Source organism: Rhineura floridana, chromosome 6, assembly GCF_030035675.1.
Source record: "Rhineura floridana isolate rRhiFlo1 chromosome 6, rRhiFlo1.hap2, whole genome shotgun sequence".
In the NCBI taxonomy this organism is placed as follows: domain Eukaryota; kingdom Metazoa; phylum Chordata; class Lepidosauria; order Squamata; family Rhineuridae; genus Rhineura; species Rhineura floridana.
The window spans coordinates 108,126,808-108,147,000 of NC_084485.1; the positions used below are offsets into that span (position 1 = coordinate 108,126,808).

The following is a 20,193-nucleotide window of genomic DNA, read 5'->3' on the forward strand; positions in this document are numbered from 1 at the left end:
GAGCTAAAGGCTGTCCACTTAGCTCTACGTCATTTTCAGTCTCTGTTCCCTTTGGACCATGTGCTCATTCGAACAGACAACACGTGTGTAAAATCACATTTGAACAGACAAGGGGGCACCAGGTCTCGTCCTCTGCAGGACTTAGCCTCCCTCATCTTTGTCTGGGCAGAACAACATCTACAATCCCTGAAAGCAGAACACCTCAGAGGGATTTGGAATGTGACAGCAGACTGGCTCAGCAGACAACAGGTCTTTCCGGGAGAATGGAAACTTCATCCAGCCATTTTCCATCATCTCCAGTGTCGGTTCGGCGCCCTCTCAGTCGACCTGTTTGCTTCCAGTCGCAATTGCCAGCTTCCCAGGTATTTTGCCCGATACCTGGACTCAACAGCAGAAGCAGTGGATGCTCTGACAACACCGTGGCCAGACGGTCTATTGTACGCCTTTCCTCCCATACCATTGTTAGCCAAAACCTTGAGGAAGGTGCGAACCGAGAGGGCACAGCTGGTTCTGATAGCACCATTTTGGCCACGCCAACTGTGGTTCTCAGATCTTCTGGCAATGTCAATGATGGATCCTTGGACACTTCCAGTCAGGCCAGACCTCCTATCCCAGGGTCCAGTACTGCACCAGGACCCTACTTGGCTCAATCTAACAGCGTGGCGTTTGAACAGGGACATTTGAGGTCAGCTGGACTGTCTGACGCTGTGATTGATATTATTTTGGCCTTGAGAAGACCATCTACCACTCGTATTTATCAACATACCTGGGTGGCTTTCTCCAAGTGGTGTCAGTCCCACCACCATGATCCATCACAGGCCACTGTGCATCAGGTGCTGCAATTTCTCCATAGCGGCTTTATGATGGGACTTTGGCCCAACACTCTACGTCGGCATGCGTCCGCTCTGTCGTCCATTCTCTCAGTGTCCTCTCCTGGAGATCATATTTCCTCACATCCGTTCATCAAACGTTTTTTGAGGGGAGTCGCCCTACACTCTCCGGCTGTTGTCCATCGGTTCCCCTCATGGATTTTGCCGAAAGTTCTGCAGGCCTTGCAACGCCCTCCGTTTGAACCCATCAGGACTGTGCCCCTACGTATGCTGTCCTTCAAGGTCTTGTTTCTAATCGCAATCACATCTGCCAGATGCGTTTCGGAGTTGGGCGCATTGTCTTCTGCTCGACACCTCTGCGTCTTCCATAAGGACTCTGTTGTGCTGAAGACTGATCCTTCCTTCCGTCCCAAGGTCGATCCAGTTTTTCATTGCAACCAGGACATTGTTTTGCCTTCCTTTTGCCCGAATCCTACCCATCCTCTCAAGAAGGCTTGGCATTCGTTAGATGTCCGGAGGGCTCTCAAGACCTACCTGTCCAGGACCCAAGAGATTTGACAAACGGAGTCTCTGTTTGTATCCTTTCATCCAAGGTCTATGGGGCATAAAGTATCCAATTCTACCTTATCCCGTTGGTTAAGGGCATGCATTACTTTAGCATATGAGTCCCTGAAGCTGTCAGTTCCAGCTAGTATAACGGCTCATTCTACCAGGTCAGCTGCCACCTCGGCTGCTTTTGCCACTAATGCTCCTGTTGCCGATATTTGTAGGGCTGCAGTCTGGTCTACCCCACACTCGTTTATAAGGCATTATAAAATTGATCGTTATGCCTCTGCTGATGCATCTTTTGGCAGACGAGTGTTGCAACAGGTTCTTAATGAGGATTAACATGTGGGTGGTCTCTCCCTATATGGGTTGCTTTGGTACATCCCACAGTGATGGCCCACCTCCTATGGAAAATGTACCATTGGTCTCACCTGAAAGGTGATTTTCATAGGAGTGGGCCATCACGACCCTCCCAGTTGGAGGATGACTAGAGATTTTATCAATGGGTTACATGTTATTGTTACGCTATTATATTTAAATGTAAGAGTGAAGTCAAGACTTTTAGTTCTGTTCTGTTACGTTGTTATCTTAGAGTCATATTGTTATGCATGTGACTATTATGTTATTTTCCTGGCGGGCCTGTTGGCCTTGTTCTTGTATTTTTAGATATCTCTTTTTAGACTCGCTACGAATGAACTGGAGAGTGGGAGGGGCCTGACGCCCCTAGTCTTGACTTCAAAAACATTCTTGCCTTTGCACGATAGGTGGAACTGTTACCCACAGTGATGGCCCACTCCTATGAAAATCACCTTTCAGGTGAGACCAATGGTACATTCTGTGTAAACATGAACTCTGTACTGTTCATGGAAGAAAAGTAGGGATCCAAGTCATTATTTTCTATGGAGCATTGTCATTGTTTTCAAGGATTGAAAAATAAGGATTATGTACCAACTTTTCTTTTTCACACCACCCAGAAAGCTGAAATTTAACGTACTAGTTAACCAAAGATACCCAATTGCTCAAAAAGTCTGAAAAGTGGCTGTTCTACATTTCTCCCTCAAAACATTGGATGAAGTACCCTTCCCAGGGATCATGGTTCCATGATTTACTTTCACCACTGTTCTGATAGCCTTGCTGTGTTCCTTCTTGCATGACCTTTAACCTGGCTAAAGAGTCTTGATCTCATGGTTCTTTGATTAGCTCTCAGCCATCATGCCGTACATAGTCAGAGGCATCATCCTCTTTCGCAGAGCATTCACGTTGCACAGCCTACTTGAGAAGCCTTTTGCAATCTGCTGTATGCTCAGCAAGACATTTTCTTTGGACATCCTGGTTTCCTCTTCTAATTACTGCAAAAGTATCAAGTGCTGTTGCTCTAAAACAACCTGCCGTCTTTCAGACCTTAAGCAAACAGGAGATAGAGAACGCCACATCAGAGAAGTTATCCCAAATCTGCAAGGGTGTTCTTTGAAATAGCAGGCAACTCTCAGCTGGCAGCCTCATGTAATAATACTACAGGCTTGCTAACAATCTTGCTGTTTTCTCAAGCCTGGGAGCCATGGCCAGTGGCTCAGTGCTAATGAGAGGAAGCTAGGAATGTTTTTTGCATCATCCACAGGTCTGTCTCTGTGATAGGTAGAACACAGCAGACATAACAAGTGAGGGGGGCTGCACTCTTTTTAGGCAGCAGCACCCTCACCCCCTCCAGCCGAATGCACAGATTAGCCTCTAGCTTTACAAGGACAGGAGAGAGGGGAGGATGTTTCTTAGCACAAGCTTCTTCCTTTTTTATGGTGAGCCTTAAAAATGCTGCGTGAAAGTCTTTAATGAACCATGAGAAGCCAGAAACCACTGAAAGGCAGTGGTCTCAAGAGCACCAAGAAGCTTGTTTAGCAGCAGGGAGACTAGTCTGCAACAGCTCAGCTTTAGGGGCCGCCGCCTGCACTTTTGACAAGCCAGACTCCAAATGAGGCAGCTGTTCCAAGCAGGTATAAATAAAAGATGTAGTGTTCCTATGGGAACCTTTGGCATATTAGATTACCTGTTCCCCTACTAGAGTTTCCTTTCAGTTAAGTTTCTCTGTGAAAATCCTACACTTCAGGGTGTGCTCTTAAAAGATTGAATGTGGAGTTGTTTATTTCTAACTGTATCCACGGCCCTGATGATTTTCTGTCCACAGAAGTACCCAGCAAGTAGGGGACTCGGAGACACAAAACTGACCACTCCCTGGGTCTCCAAAGCGAACTGTAAGTCAGACAGGCAGTATCTTCATGCATTCATCCCACACTAAAACAGGAGAATAAACATGAAGTGGTGCCACAGGAAATCCAGAGCACCGGCCACTTTGTTCTTACCTTTAATAAGGGGAAACATCAAAAGTTAATGATGTGCATCAGGAGCCTAAGAAGCTGCCTTATACCATGCCAGATTCTTTGTCCGTATAGCCCAGTATTGTCTACTCTGACTAGCAGCAGCTCTCCAGTATCTCTGAAAGGCCTTTCCACATCATTGCTAAGCTTCCCAGAGTGAATACCCACATGTGGTTTCTTGGTCACACTCCAGCATGACAAAGAGATGGGAATCCAAGAAGCAGTATATACACACGCTCATATTCGTATTCCTTAAGTCATCACAGGACTGCTAGAATGTCTTCCTGGCAAGCCGTGCCTTGCAAAACATATTTACTGGGTTACACCCAGGGCCAGGAAGGATCTTTCCATCCACAGAAGGCTGACAAAGTGGAAGTGATGTTTCCTGCTGAGAGGTAGTCATGAGGGCTGCAGGAGGAGGAGCAATCTTCAAAAGTTGCTTCCTGTCTTCCACTAATAGGAATGGTCCTGTGAGTGGAACTCCAGGCAGTGGGAGCAAAGTCTGGATGTTATTAGAGCAACCTGGGCTGGCATGACTCAGATATATTTCATGGCAGCTGTCAGGTGGCAGCTGTAATCCATGAAGCAGCCAGTAGGAAAGTGAGTGAAGTAGAAGCCTTTTAAGCTGAGACCTTATCCCAGTCTGCGTCTGTGTCGGAATTGCTTTTTAATGTTTTTAAACCTTTTTTTTTAAAGATGTTTTGAAAGGTTTTTTAAAAAAATGTTTTTAAATATTTTTGTTTTAACGTTAAAGTATTTTAAAGTCTGTTTTATGATGTTTTAAAGTGTTTTTAGTGCGTTTGCTTGCCACCCTGGGCCCCTGCTGGGAGAAAATCATATAATAAATAAATACGTGCTAAGCAGCTGATATTTCCGCTTTCCCCTGTTTCTTGCTGGCTCTTAGATAATACTCTTAAAATATCAGCAGGATTTCAAGCCAATCATATCAGTCTGGAACCTGAACTAACATTTGCAGGAAGGGATTCTGAGGAACTGAGACAAATAGTGATAACGAGAGAGGAAGTTCTAAGCTTAATGGACAATATAAAAACTGACAAATCACCGGGCCCGGATGGCATCCACCCGAGAGTTCTCAAAGAACTCAAAGGTGAAATTGCTGATCTGCTAACTAAAATATGTAACTTGTCCCTTGGGTCCTCCTCCGTGCCTGAGGACTGGAAAGTGGCAAATGTAACGCCAATCTTCAAAAAGGGATCCAGAGGGGATCCCGGAAATTACAGGCCAGTTAGCTTAACTTCTGTCCCTGGAAAACTTGTAGAAAGTATTATTAAAGCTAGATTAACTAAGCACATAGAAGAACAAGCCTTGCTGAAGCAGAGCCAGCATGGCTTCTGCAAGGGAAAGTCCTGTCTCAGTAACCTATTAGAATTCTTTGAGAGTGTCAACAAGCATATAGATAGAGGTGATCCAGTGGACATAGTGTACTTAGACTTTCAAAAAGCGTTTGACAAGGTACCTCACCAAAGGCTTCTGAGGAAGCTTAGCAGTCATGGAATAAGAGGAGAGGTCCTCTTGTGGATAAGGAATTGGTTAAGAAGCAGAAAGCAGAGAGTAGGAATAAATGGACAGTTCTCCCAATGGAGGGCTGTAGAAAGTGGAGTCCCTCAAGGATCGGTATTGGGACCTGTACTTTTCAACTTGTTCATTAATGACCTAGAATTAGGAGTGAGCAGTGAAGTGGCCAAGTTTGCTGACGACACTAAATTGTTCAGGGTTGTTAAAACAAAAAGGGATTGCGAAGAGCTCCAAAAAGACCTCTCCAAACTGAGTGAATGGGCGGGAAAATGGCAAATGCAATTCAATATAAACAAGTGTAAAATTATGCATATTGGAGCAAAAAATCTTAATTTCACATATACGCTCATGGGGTCTGAACTGGCGGTGACCGACCAGGAGAGAGACCTCGGGTTGTAGTGGACAGCACGATGAAAATGTCGACCCAGTGTGCGGCAGCTGTGAAAAAGGCAAATTCCATGCTAGGGATAATTAGGAAAGGTATTGAAAATAAAACAGCCGATATCATAATGCCGTTGTATAAATCTATGGTGCGGCCGCATTTGGAATACTCTGTACAGTTCTGGTTGCCTCATCTCAAAAAGGATATTCTAGAGTTGGAAAAGGTTCAGAAGAGGGCAACCAGAATGATCAAGGGGATGGAGCGACTCCCTTACGAGGAAAGGTTGCAGCATTTGGGCCTTTTTAGTTTAGAGAAAAGGCGGGTCAGAGGAGACATGATAGAAGTGTATAAAATTATGCATGGCATCGAGAAAGTGGATAGAGAAAAGTTCTTCTCCCTCTCTCATAATACTAGAACTCGTGGACATTCAAAGAAGCTGAATGTTGGAAGATTCAGGACAGACAAAAGGAAGTACTTCTTTACTCAGCGCATAGTTAAACTATGGAATTTGCTCCCACAAGATGCAGTAATGGCCACCAGCTTGGATGGCTTTAAAAGAAGATTAGACAAATTCATGGAGGACAGGGCTATCAATGGCTACTAGCTGTGATGGCTGTGCTCTGCCACCCTAGTCAGAGGCAGCATGCTTCTGAAAACCAGTTGCCGGAAGCCTCAGGAGGGGAGAGTGTTCTTGCACTCGGGTCCTGCTTGCGGGCTTCCCCCAGGCACCTGGTTGGCCACTGTGAGAACAGGATGCTGGACTAGATGGGCCACTGGCCTGATCCAGCAGGCTCTTCTTATGTTCTTATGGAGGTGTCAAACATCCATAGTAAAATTACAAGAGAAGCCAGTATGACCCCATCTGCACTATATATTTAAAGCAGTATCTAACACTTTAAACAGTCCTGGTTTCCCTCCAAGAATCCTGGCAACTGTCATTTGTTAAGGATGCTGAGAGTTGTTAGGAGAACCCTATTCTTCTGACAGAGCTACAATCCTCAAAGTAGTTTTAACATTCAATCCCTCTTCCCAGGGAACTCTGAGAATTGTAGCCATGTAACAACTCTCAGTACCCTCTACAAACCCCTGGGTTTCTGTGCAGGAAGCCATGACTGTTTAAAGCACTTAAACAGTGCTTTAAATGTATAATGTAGATGAGGCCTATGATATGGTGCTCTTAGTTCTGAGTACATTCCAGTCTTTCACCTTCTGTTGTAGAAAACAGTATTGAACAAATTATTTGCATGCATTTCCCCAGATGACATTCCTGTAGGGGAAAGCCCAGTGTAGCAGCCATAACAAAAATGAAGATATTTTCTAGAAAAGTAGCATCACTGTGAAGACACATCTGCCTTCTGCATGTTATGAAACACCTATGATTAAATGTGTGAATTCCCCTGCCAGTCTTTGCCTGCACTGATATCATAGATGCAGCTTGGAGCTGTACACCTTAGCTAAGGACATGGCCTTTTATCATTTTCTGCATGTACATTATATAGCCATGAGAGCAGCTGTATACCATAGCCAGCATGGATTTTTCACATTCCGCAATGTTAAATTGAAAATACCCCCATGCCATTCTGATGCTTCCCATAAGCTCATTTCAAAACAAAATCATACAAAACCTATACTGTAGTCCTGAACTCAGAAATGCTCGTTTAATAACCCTCCAAGTTTCCATGGCGATATACAAAACACTCGGAGAGAATCGAGAGTTCAAAGTGTAAAACAAGAGAAAAAAATCCACACCCCTGTTGGACTTTTTTCTGTCAGTGATCTCATAATTTGTTGAAATTAATTAAAAATCAGCCATGTTCACGGAGTACCTGTAATCCTCTTACTGACCTTGCCCCATACGCTGACCTTCATCTTCTGCAGTTTAAAAGTTTAAAAAATGCCTGGCTGATTTATAATTAATTTAAGAAATTTAACACTGTAGTCTATTATAGTGTTGGGCATGCTCAGTAAAAACCAACTGTCAGTGTTCTAAAAGCCAGACTCAGAGCTGTTTGGCTTGGTTAACCAGGTAGCTACACCCATGCCAGATCTTTATTTAATTTTAGACAGTTGTGGCTTCCCAAAAAAAATCCTGGGAAGTGTAATTTGTGAAGGGTGCTGAGAGTTGTTAGGAGACTCCTATTCCCCTGACAGAGCTCCAGTGGCCAGAGTAGTTTAACAGCCAGCCCCTCTTCTGCGGATTGCAGCTCTGTGAGAGGAATAGGGCATCTCATAGCAACTCTCAGCACCCTTCACAAACTACACATCCCAGGATACTTTTGGGGGTGCCAAGACTGTCTAAATTGAAATAAGGTCTGGCATGTATGTGGCCAGGGACAGCTTGATTTAAATTTGGGTAGGAGACCAGATGTACATGCTGTAGAATGAAAAGGTGGGGGAAACCCTGAAAAACAATGATATTGTTTACAATGTTTTCCTTTTAGAAAGGAAAGGGGCTTTCCCTCTGCCCAATGCCCAGTGCCCACCCATCCAATCTCTTCCCTGCCCTTCTCCACTCCCCTCCCCTTTTCTCCCCCCTTGCTGCCCCTCCCCCAGGTCAGTTTCTCTTATCCTAAGCATGATTGCACAGGAGTAAATCCCATTGAACTAAAAAAGCATTAAAATGATCAAACCTGCCCTCTCCTCCTTCTCCGTCCTATCCCCTCCCTTTTGCCCCTTCCCTCCCCCCTCTTTCACCCCTTCTACCCAACCTCCCTTCCTCCTTCCCTCTTCCCTCTCGTCTCCCCTCCCCCCTTCTCCTCCTCCCCCTCGTCTCCCCTCCCTCTTCTCCTCCTCCCCCATGGTCAGTTTCACCAATCCCAAGCATGATTGCATGAGAATAAATCCCACTGAACTCAGTAAATATGCAAATTATCAGACCTGCCTTTCCCTTCCTTCCCCTCTCCTCTCCCGTCCTCCTCCCTTCTTCCTCCCCTCCCCTCTTCCTTCTTCCTCCTCCCCTGCCCACTCCAGTTCTCCCTGCCTGCCTCCCTCTCCTTCCCCTCTGTCCTTCCCTCTGACTCCTTCCCCTCCCCCTCTCCCCTCTCCCCTCCTGCCCCTCTCCTCTCCCCTCCTCCTCCCTTCTTCCACCCCTCCCCTCTTTCTCCTCCCCTGCCTCCTCCAGCTTTCCCTCCCTCCCTCTTCTCCTCCTCTCCCATGGTCTGTTTCACCTATCCTACGCATGATTGCATGGGAGTAAATCCCACTGAACTCAATAAGCATGCAAATGATCAATCCATTCACAGCAAACTTGCACAGAATCCCATTTTTTACCTCCCAGATTAGAAAGCAGAGAAATTGACTAATAGGAAAAACAAAAGCAACCTTGTGGTTTAAGAATGTGCCTATAGCCAACAGATATTTCTATCAAACTTTACAAAGCAGGGAAATTGGGTGAATGCACAAAGGGAGCAGTAGATCTGACCTCCACTCTGAAATATTGTACTGCCCTACAAATTTGTCAAAATGCAAACACAATTTGGGGTGGTCTTTCACAGTCCAATCCACTTCTTTTGTAGCTTGGAAGAATTTGGTAACGTGCCCTGAGCATATGGTGAGTGGTGGCAACACCTGAAATCAGCAAATAATGTGCTGTGCTGATCTTGTTTTAGCAGGGAGGAAGCAACAATATTAAAACAGTTGATATAGTTCAGATAGTCACTTTAAGTATGTTTGATTTATTTTGCAATTTTAGTGAAGATTCCTATAGTAAATCATTTTCTTTTGCTTCTGTTTCTGTGAATATGTGAAGTACAGCAGTACTTTGAAACACTAAAAAAAAGCTCCAAAAACAATTGTGGAATAATGGCACTTATTGTTCTGCAGAATAGTTTCCAGTGGACATCAGGAGTGCCTCACTTTGCACAAGATAAAACAGTGGGAGGAGAAATATATTCTAGCAAATTTCTAGGTGTGCTCTATGTTTTTAATTGACCATTCTCACCCTTCCTTAAGTGGAGTAGTTTAAGCGTAGCAGGTTGAACACATGCATCTTGGGCAGGCCAAGTTTGTTTTTTCCAACAGCTAGAGTCATTGCTTAAGTAGCAACATATTGTAATCAGTCTGATTTTACATCAAACTGCCGTTTCAGATTCAACTCTTAGTGCACCCAAAATAGAAATAGAACATAACCTCCAGTTTGAAACACAAAAGGCTTTCTTCCCATCATATGACATTGATGAATAAAAAGGCTTTGACTTTAATAAAAAATAAATTTGACATAGATTTCTAGGATGAATATTGAGAGAAATATAATTTTCTAGGTTAGATGCTCTGTAGAAACAGTAGTAACACAGGAAAAAGCAAAGTAAGAAGAACACCAGCAAACATACAAAAAGGTAATTCTCCATCTTTGGAGATGGCAGTTGTTGCCACCACTCACCGTATGCTCAGAGGCACATGTTACCAAATTCCTCCAAGCTACACAGGAAGTGGATTGGACTATGAAAGACCAACCCAAATTGTGTTTGTATTTTGACAACTTTGTAGGGCAGTACAATACCTCCGAGAGGAGGTCAGGTCTCCTGCTCCCCTGGTGCATTCACTATAGCTGCCCAATTTCCCTGCTTTTTTAAAGGTTGATAGAAATATCTGTTGGCTACAGGTACATTCTTAAACTGCAAGGGCTTTTTTTGCCTATTAGTGAATCTTATAGTTTCCTGTTGATCATCATTCTAAACTGGCATTTCAAATGGTGTTGCTAAATGGTGCCCCTGCAAAGTAATATCCTGATCAAGAAGTCATATTTGTATGTATAGTATGAGACAATGGCATATGTGTGACAGCCATTTTGACTGATATTAATGCTGCCTTGATTGTGAGTTTTGCATTTGACCTTGCCCCTCATTAGATTTTGTTGCCCGGGAACACTTTAGGAACTATACATTAGTTTTCATTTAGGTAAATGTGGAGCTGGATTAGTGACAGAGACGAAGTATGGCATCTCTAAATAGCATGAATGAATAAATAGATTGAATTAAGCAAGTAAATGAACAAACCATTTCAATTCAGTGGAGAGCCTGCAGCACTAACAATGTGAATTTCCTCTTCCCCTAGCCACAGAGTGGAGATGGAGGATATGCAATACATGGATGGGGAGCATCCTATGTCTCATATTGCATTGTATGGCCTTTTGGCTTCAGAATTATGGATAAGACTGACATTAAAGCAGAAATCCCTGAACAATCATGGCATTAAGAATCATTGTGTAATTCAGAAGACTCTTTACTTTGAAACTGCTGTATATTTGTTGGCTATTGTGCATGGAATGTAAAGGAGGACTATGCAACTTGTTTTTGAAACTCACAGGAATCTGCTGTTTTTTAAAAAAAGTTTTAATAATAATAATCTACTGAATGCACACAAAACATCAGACTAGCTCTTGGGATCCAATTATTAATCCTCACTTTAGTTCTCAGCATTGGCACTGCTTTCAAGATAGATAAATAGACAGACAATATTGTAAACTGCAAATATGAGGGTAATATTCTACAGAGACAGATATATGGATTGATGAAAGTGTTAAGACATTTATGAAGGCAACATGGTTAGTTTTCCATGTCAACTTTTTTGATACTTGGAGGAGAGTGTTATTAAGTGGGAAATGTCATTGTACTTGGGCAATAATACCATTACAAAAAAAAGCAGACGTATTTTAGCAAAAAGGGGAGGGATGGCATTAGAGTCTGCTAAAATGAAAGGTAAAGGTAAAATATGAACAGTGCAACACCATAAAGGCTCCTCGGCTACAGATACATTGCTACAGTTACATTTACTGGTAATAAGTCCCATGTGTTTCAGTGGAATTTACTTCCAGGAAGATATAGTTAGAAACAAAGCTTCAGTTTTTCCACCGGAGGGCGGGGTAGAAAAAATAGTCAAAGCAAATATAAAATTCTTACCTGCCATCAGTTAGAAATTTCCCTTATCAAAATCACCAAGGAAGGTACATTGCAGGAAATAATCTTGAGTGTATTCTTTGAGCAACAACTTGACCACAAATTCTTTGAACCTTTTGCTTTTTAAAAGCACTTTAGATAACTGCATACCTTACGATGAAAGAGCAGGGGCATATTTTTTTGAATCCTCTGGATGTTAATGTACAGTTTGGGAACCTTTTTTCCTGGGCTCTGGGCATACTTGGCATTTGTTAGCTTGTCATCAGAGAACAACTGGTACAAGCAATCTTCACCTGATCACTTCCCAGGATGAAGGGACATATTTTCAGTAAGCAACATTTGGACTTGCTTCTGAAGGATGATGTTCTCTTTTGCCAAGGAATTAGCATGCACGAACCTGATAGTACAAGGGTACCTACATTATTTATAGTATACTGGATTTGCCATTTAGAATTGCTCTTCAGGTTGAAAGTATTGTGAAGCAAAGTTCAAGATTGTGGGAGGATGTTATTCTGGAAGTGAATTCTCTTTCTTCATATATCCATGTTCTTTTTCTTCCTGTGCAATGCTTCATTGTAAAAGCATGGTTGTGTTTTCCACTGATGAGAATTGGTGTTTTTAAAGGATCTTTTTGTAAAGTTCTAATGTTATAAAGATAACATATTCAGTCATCTATAATGACAACACCCTGTCAATTTTACAGCACTGGGCAACACCCTTCTCAAGGCCTTTCCCTGGAAGAGATGAGAAGAAATTTTCAGTACCCACCTATTGACCGAAATGGTAAGAGATCCCTCAGATATAATAAAGATAAATTGTATTTATGTATGGGCTAATCAATTTTCTTCAGAATGGAACTGGTGCTAAAAACTGGAGGCACACTGAAAATAGCAAACTGTCAACTTTGGTAATAAAATCTGGGGGCATTTTTATTACTGATTGTGGAAGACATGGGATAAGTCTCCCAAGACTCAAGGGAAACTTAACCATACCTAAGACCTTCCAGGTACATTCTCATGATTCCCACTACCATATGAGAGCCATTTCACACAGGAAATGTTTTAAGTACACATCTAAAACGTAAAGTGTGATCATAGTGATTGTGTCTGCAAACTTAGGTATCATATAGGTACACTTGGTGGGAAGCTCTGACTGGCTGCAAATCTGTGTTGACTGTTCATTCTAAGGCAAGTTTGAAGGAGTCTTTGGAAAAGTGCTCTTGATAGGGCCTCTTCCTATTTGGGTGTCCCTCTTATGGTTCACAGTAGCCCACAGAGTATCAGATTTTTCTTTGTACCTAAGGAGTGGCAGCCTCCCATAATCTGCCATTTTATATTTCCTACAATACCTAGGCATAGCAGGGCATTGCAGGACAAGAAAATAGTAGGGACAAGCAAACCATATTTTTGGATGGCCCATCATGTTTTTGTGATGGTCCCCATGCTGTTCTCCAACAGCAATCTTGACCAACACTAAAACAAAATAGTGTTGGCAAGCTAATTTGTGGGTGCTGCAGGCTCAATGCTTGGGGAAGGGGTAAAGACAGGCAGGTGTCAATGTGGTGAACCCTGCTGGGGGTGGATCTCTATAGGAGATACCAAACCTGGTGCATTCTAGGAAGCCCAGGTTTCCTCTGCATAATGTTTGAAAGAGCTCTAATAGTACAAGAAAACGTAATGTAAGACTTCCAGTCAGAGTCTTAATTCTATAAACTGCAAAACTCTGGCGCTTGCTGCACAGCTTCACTCGGAGACAGATGTGATGCTAGTTTCACATTACTGTATCATCTATTGATTTCCATGCACAAGGAAGCCTTGTAGGAGTGCATGATTCTTACTTAGGACACAAGTGGTTCTGGGATCATATCCCTGGGGATGGGGGAAGTTTGTTGTACCTTTAGAAGGGCTGTAGTTAGCTGTTGAACACATGCTTTTCAGTTAGAATATGTCAGGTTTAAACCTAGCTTTCTCCAAGTAGGCGGGGAAAGAACCCTGCCTGAAACCCTCGGAAGTATTTCCAGTCACTGTAGGCAGTACTGAACTAGATGGTCCAATGCTTTGACTCAGCATGAGAGAGAGAGAGAGAGAGAGAGAGAGGTATACCACATGCATCCATGAGCATGGAATGTAGAGAAAAGTTTGACAGTGTTTTAAGGTTGGATTTATATATGCTGAATATTGCTTAAAGACACCTGGAACCATTCATCAATTTTTCAATGCTAGTTTTAGTTCCTTTGTGTTCAGTTGTACCCTTTTGTTACAGACTTCTACTTAATATTGCAGCTTTTCCAGGACAGATGCCAAATTATAATACTATAGGGGCTGTAATGCTGTCTTGATCTTGGAATTGCAAGTAGAGTACCACTTCCTGTTGTGCCAGTCTCCATCTCTCTTTTCTCAAAATGGGGGCACATGACGCTAGTCATGCTCCACCCTTTTGTACTCTAAAACCTGGTCGGACCAGCTTGAGTGCTTTTTTTTTTTTAATTAAGCTTCAGACAGATTTCACAACTGATTGGTAGATAACACATTGCCCCTACAGGTGTGACCAATGGAAATGCTTTGCTGTAGGCTTTGGCAGAGGCAGTGATTGGTTCTGCCTACTTTGCTGTGGGCAGGCCTGAAAGATCTGAAGTCAGCAGTGGGGAAGGGAGGTGTGTCTAGCCGAGGACAGAGTCGCTTCAAAATGCAGCCAGAAAAACCATTCTGGCTGCTTTTGAATTGATTTGTGTGCCCACAGCCTTGGAATCTGCTTCCTCTGTAAACTTTTGAAAATATATAATTTCCTACGTTTTTGGCCTTCATAAATAATATCTCCAGAAAGAGAGGCTGCAATCCTGTGCACACCCATTAAACTCACTGGGGCTTACTTCTCAGTAGACATGTAGAGGATTGCACCATGAATAACTAGGTTAGGCTGGCAAGTATTACAGCAGAAAAATGACTGTAGCAATCACATTTGACCAGTGGCCCAGATGGTAAAGGAATAATAATAGTCCTTAATAGGCAACCTGGTCCTTTTTGTAGCAGCTATTGTCATGATAATTGCCCAGGATTAAGGGCATAATTATTTCTGGCAGACTGCTTATTGTTGACTGTTGGATCTCCCATTCAAGGTCAAAATAGATATATTTAAAAATAAAATAGAAATGTGACAGTGTATTTAAATGCTTTGGTTCCTGGTTTCCATCATCCATCCATTTAAATGGCTATTGTGACTACATTGCATGTGAATGGCCGCATATCTGTATTTCATATTTTAACCTCATAGCATTTTCAGAGAATGGCATTAAACTTGGACCTTTCAGGCAGCAAGTAGATTTGCCTGAAACATATTTCTTGGGAGGAAATCTGTGCATTGCTTATTTAGCTAGAGAAGACATCCATTTTCCCTTTCTTAATACGGAGACATGATGGCAGTGGAGAAGGGAGGCTTGCTGGGCTGAATGGCATTTGTGACTAGCGCACCTGAGCTACTCTTCGCCTTCCACAGGTTATGTCTCGGATCCCATGAGTACAATGCGATTTCATTCCTGCAGCAACAGTGGCAGCTTTGAAGACAGTGGCTGACAGCAGGAACAATCTACCTGAAGAGCGATTCTCCACAAACTGGCAGCAACAATTCTTTCTGTGTCACTGCAGCTTCCAGTCATCACATGTTATATCAAAGAGCCCAACATTGGCTTGCTTATTTACTGATAGCTAATGCTTCTGCCATAAATTATTCTTCAACCGTTTTCTTTCTGTGCCAGGAATTTAAAGACGATGTGGGGGGAAATAAATCAGCTAAAGTTTGGAGTTGTGCAGTTTGCCTTGGGGGATATACGACATTCATGGCAGGGAAAGCAATCAAGGATTCTGGAATATATTTTCTTCATTACGCATGAAGTGGGGAAAGAAAGGTAATTGTTACACTGTGGGAGGTCCCAGTTTTGGGGCTTCCCACAGTGTGACAATTTCCCTACCATTCTCCCCTCAAGTGTAATGGACAAAATATATTACTCAGGATCACCTCCTCTCCCTCTCTTTCAGCTACAAGTCCTTGTTGGGGGCCATGGGTAGTAGCCCTGACATGCTTTGTGGTTAATCTAGTGCTATCCATATTTTCTAAAAATATCCAAATATCCTTGTCTTGATGTATGTTGAAGTACCCAATTAATGCAATGAGAACATCAGGTACAGATTTGTCTCGAACTCCTTGGAGTCATACTGGAAATGCAGTGTAGTTTAAAGTTGCATTATTCAGTTTTAGCACTGAGAGGCCAAGACTTGTCTTTCTGTGGCCATTCTGTTTAAAAGTGCCAGTTTAGCAAGTTATTTTAATCCTCTCCTGGATGGTCATTTGAGTTTTGCATAACTCAACATCAACAAAATTGTGCAAATTAGCAGTTTTTTCATGACTCCCTTCTTACACATGGGACAAGTGAGTGCAAAGGCTGGGGTGAGAAAGATTTAATCAGACTGCTAATGACTTCTCTCTGGATTGGGCCACACATTAGCCTCTTCATAAAGTTCTGCATATATAGAATCTATCCCCTGCCTGCTGATGCTAGTCTCCAGTAGATGGGAGGAGGCAGCCAGACCAAAGCAGGCAAAACACTTGCAGCACTCTTACCTCTGCCTGAGCTTAGAGATCACAGAAGTTGATCCTATGATCTCCTCTGAGTTTCTTCCTCTGACACCACATTGCCCCCATGAGTGGGCCGCTCAAGTAAACGTGCAAAAAGATAGGGAGAAGACAACACACAAACTGGCACTATTTATTTTTGGGAAACAACAGAAGATCTTTTTTTATTATTGGGTCAAATGCTTTGTAGCTTCTTTTTAAACAAGGTCGGTACCAGTGGTGGACATCATTGAGTACCTGCTGCGGTTTGTGCCCTGTTAGGAAGCCCACTGCTGAGCAGAGCTCCACAATCTAACTGCTGCTGTCAGGGCTGTAATGTGCAACACTGCAAGGGCGGTGCAGCTTGCACACCACAAGCAGCATCTCCTTGCTTGCTTCCTTGACCCACTTGCAATCTTCCCCTTAAGCTCCTCCACTCTTCCAGTGGGTGGGAGCTCTCACACACAACTAGTACCACCAAGAATGTTGCCGCCATTAGGAATGAGCAAATCTGTCAATTTTGGTTACTCTCGGGTTCTCATTTTCCCATTTCAAGTTGAGTTCTCACTTTTCCACATCCGTTTGCAAGTTAAAAAAAAGTTCTCATGAAAATTCACCAGTATTGTAGTGCAGATTTCTCTTAATATACATATGTTCATATACAATTTTTGCAAAGCAATTTCCCCTAATATAATGCATTTTTGTATGTTATTCTCACCAATATATGCATTTTAAATCAAACTTTATCCTTCTGTAGGTTACAAAAATGTGTACACTTGGTTGGAGAGCTACATTGCAAAATTCAGGGAAGTGCAAATTTTGAAAGATGGCTGTTTCAGTTTGCATATTATTTTGGAAAGTGGAAATTAGGTAGGTTCACCTTTAAATGCAAACTGAATTGAATTTCTCCCCCATCCCTAGCCACCATCCCACACTAGGAATTGAACCCAGGCAGAGTAGACAGCAGCTACTCCTCATTCCTTTGGGGAAGGACCATAACTCAGTGTTAGAGTATCTGCTTTGCATGCAGAAGCTCCCAGGTTCAGTCCCTGGCATCTCCAGGTAAGTTTGCTAAATATGACATTATGGGATGCATTAGGCACCAAATCTTTCACTTCTCCTCTGCAAGTGCTAATAGGCCTCATCCTTGAAGCTACTTGCCTTTCAGAGCTGGTTTAGGAAATGTACAAAAGAGCCACATGCTTAGGAATTCAATTCCCAGCATCAAAGGCTCCTGCCTGAAACCCTGGCGAGTCACTGCCAGCCAATGTCGACAGTACTGGACTAGCTGGACCAATGGTCTGTCTCAGTATAAGGCAGCTTCCTGTGTTCTACTGCCACCAGCCTGTCCAGTAGCATTTGGCAATGGGTGTGGAAGGTGCAGCAAGGAAGAGAAGCACGCAAGAAGTCTCCATGGTATATTCCTCCCATTGGCCCTAGACAAAGGGAATCAGGCTAAGAAGTGACATCTGGTGGCAGGAAGGGAGCAGGGGGCAATAACAGCAACAGAGACAGGGCTGGTGCCAGGCATGATCAGACCCTTGGGCACCAGCCTGCCCTGCGCCCATGGTGCCGTAGCACAACATCTCCCCATACAGGTGGTGTGGGACTAATAAGCCCACTTGTGTTTCCCACCTACCTCTCGTGAATGACGTGCATGCATAGCGCTCATGCCTGCCATCAACCAAGATAGCGGCGGAGGTGTCAGCTCCTCAGAGAAGCCGTCGTCTTGGGTGATGGCAGGCATGTGCACACAGCATTCAAACTTAAAGAAGAGGTAGATGGTGTGTGTGTGCAAGCTTATCGAAACCCATGCTATGTGTATTGGGGCAGTGCCTGGGAGCTCCCTCTCTGACCATGCCGCAGATCATGGAATAGGAGTGCCACCCTCCCACCCTAAGGAGGGGCTCTTCAGGGGCCCCTCTGGGCCACAGGGGCCTGCGGCCAGGTCCCAACCTGACCATCCTTTGACGCCGGCTCTGAACAGAAAGCAAACCCCCTCTCTGAACCCAGGTGCAGTAACAGTTCCCTTCTGGCTCTATTGTTCAGCAGGAGGGGAAGGAGGCCCCCTCTGCTGGTCTCGTTTCCAGGGACCAAAACCACCCTGGAGTCCACCTTGCTTTTTTAAAAAAAATAAGCTAATTTGATATTTTTCTCTACTGCAATATACATTCAGCATCCAACCAGCCCAGAAGAATGCAGTTCTGTAACTCAGTTGTGCTCCTGTTACAAAACCTTTTGCAAGACCGTGACAAGGAACGAAAGAGGGCAGCAGCTATGCAGGTCACTATCACTGTGGGGTTCTGTTGCCTCCTGCATAAACCCTTTAAATGCTGGAAGAGAATCACAGCTTTCCATCTCACATGAATTCTGCTCCACAATGTCATCTAGTGCTCTTAAGATGAAGATGCCGCATGAAAAGTACGCTGAGGAATCTTTCCTCTCAACCATTTTTGTTTGCTCTAGTCTGGGAAATGCATTTCTACTCAAACATTTTGCACACAGAGAAAGACTGTCAGGTCTGCAAAGAAGGAAATCCTGGACCAAAATAAGCTAAAAGGACAGGGTGTTTGCCTCCTTCAGGTTGTGCAGAGGAGGGGGAGTAAATTAACGATGCAATCCTGCATTTGTACCTTGTGGGGGGAGGGGGAGTAAATTAACAATGCAATCCTGCATATGCTTACGTTCAACATGGTTTAGTGAGGCCTACCCCCTGATAAGCATGCTTAGAATATCAGCCAAAGTATTCTAATGTCTAGAAGTGAAGCATTTCTCAGCACTTATCTCCACATCAGAAAGAGCTTTGGCTGATAAATGTGCATGTGTGCAGCGCTAGAGAGAGGTTGTTGATCAAAGCTGGAGAGCTGGGTCAGTTTTAAAAAGTGCCAGATCCTACAAGTAAAGAAAGTGAAGGCACAAGGTGCTTTCTTATCAGACCATGAAAATATACTGAGTTGCTGGTGCAGAAATTCAGAATGTGGGAGCATGGGAGGAAGAAACACCAACAGTCGCTATTACATACAACCTTCACCAGATAGGACAGCCCTCCAAAACTAGGTTTACCACTATTTTCACTGGCCTGGTTTTTGTGCTTTAGCAGCAAATGTTCGGAGAGAAATTAAGCTAGCAAGCCTTTTCTCTTTGCTGCGTGTTCATGCCAGGAAAAGCTTCGCCTGATAACTTTTCTGCAGGACCAGGTCTGTTTGTTTTGTTTTAAAGTGGCTGGGGGCAGGCATTATATAAAGGTGAACAGCAGTGGCTGGTGCCTACTGGAACTAGTAGAGCGGAAAGCAGAGAGCCCAACAGAGTCAATGCCAGGCTAGGCCAACTAATTCCAGGTTTGTCCCCATCCTCCTCCCTGCTCAGTCCTACAAGGGCAACACAGTCTGAGACTAAGGAGAAGGAAGTTGATGGGCAGTGCCACCCCTTAGACTGGTTGTAAGAAAGAAGAAAGGCCGGCAGGGTCTGGCTGAGGGCAGAGTAAAGTTACTGGGGCAGTGCCCCACTTGCCCTACTACAGCAGCCTTCACTGAAGAGGAAATAACTCGGTGGGGATATTATGCAAACATCTATCTATTATGCAAATTTCTGTCTATTATGTAAATATCTGTCTGTCTTTTTATAGTGTGAATTGTTCAGTGGTGGTGGAGGGAACCCTTTTTAAACATTGTTTTTTTAAAGTTTCCCAACCTCCCACCTCCCCCATATCCTTCCTTTCTATGGGTTTCTTTTTGCCTGATTGAGCATCACTGAGCACAAGAGACACAATTAAGACACAGCCCGCACATGGGATATGGAAAGCTGAATGTGAACTTTGATCTTTTCTTTTCACAGTAACGAGCAAATTCTGCCGGCAGAGAGAGGAAGGAAAGGCCAAGCGTTTGTTGAGGGAGTGGGGGTGTGCGCGTGCGTGGGGGGGTTGTGTGTGTTTGACAGCCAGGTTTGTGGGAAGAACACCTGAGATGCCGAGATGACAGTGGGGGATCCTACGTCAGTGGAAAATGGGGGGATTGGGTGGGGGTGATGATGGT

General features: G+C 43.7%; 1 protein-coding gene across 1 annotated transcript in view; it reads left to right on the top strand.

The window, feature by feature from the left end:
- TNNI3K (TNNI3 interacting kinase) overlaps positions 1–16,804 on the top strand; it is a 273,974-nt gene extending 257,170 nt beyond the window's left edge. The window contains exons 25-26 of the mRNA XM_061633422.1: positions 12,261–12,340; positions 15,050–16,804. Coding sequence (XP_061489406.1) covers positions 12,261–12,340; positions 15,050–15,126 — 157 coding nt within the window. The 3' untranslated portion in view covers positions 15,127–16,804. The remainder of the gene's footprint in view (positions 1–12,260; positions 12,341–15,049) is intronic.
- Positions 16,805–20,193: the final 3,389 nt, after the last annotated feature.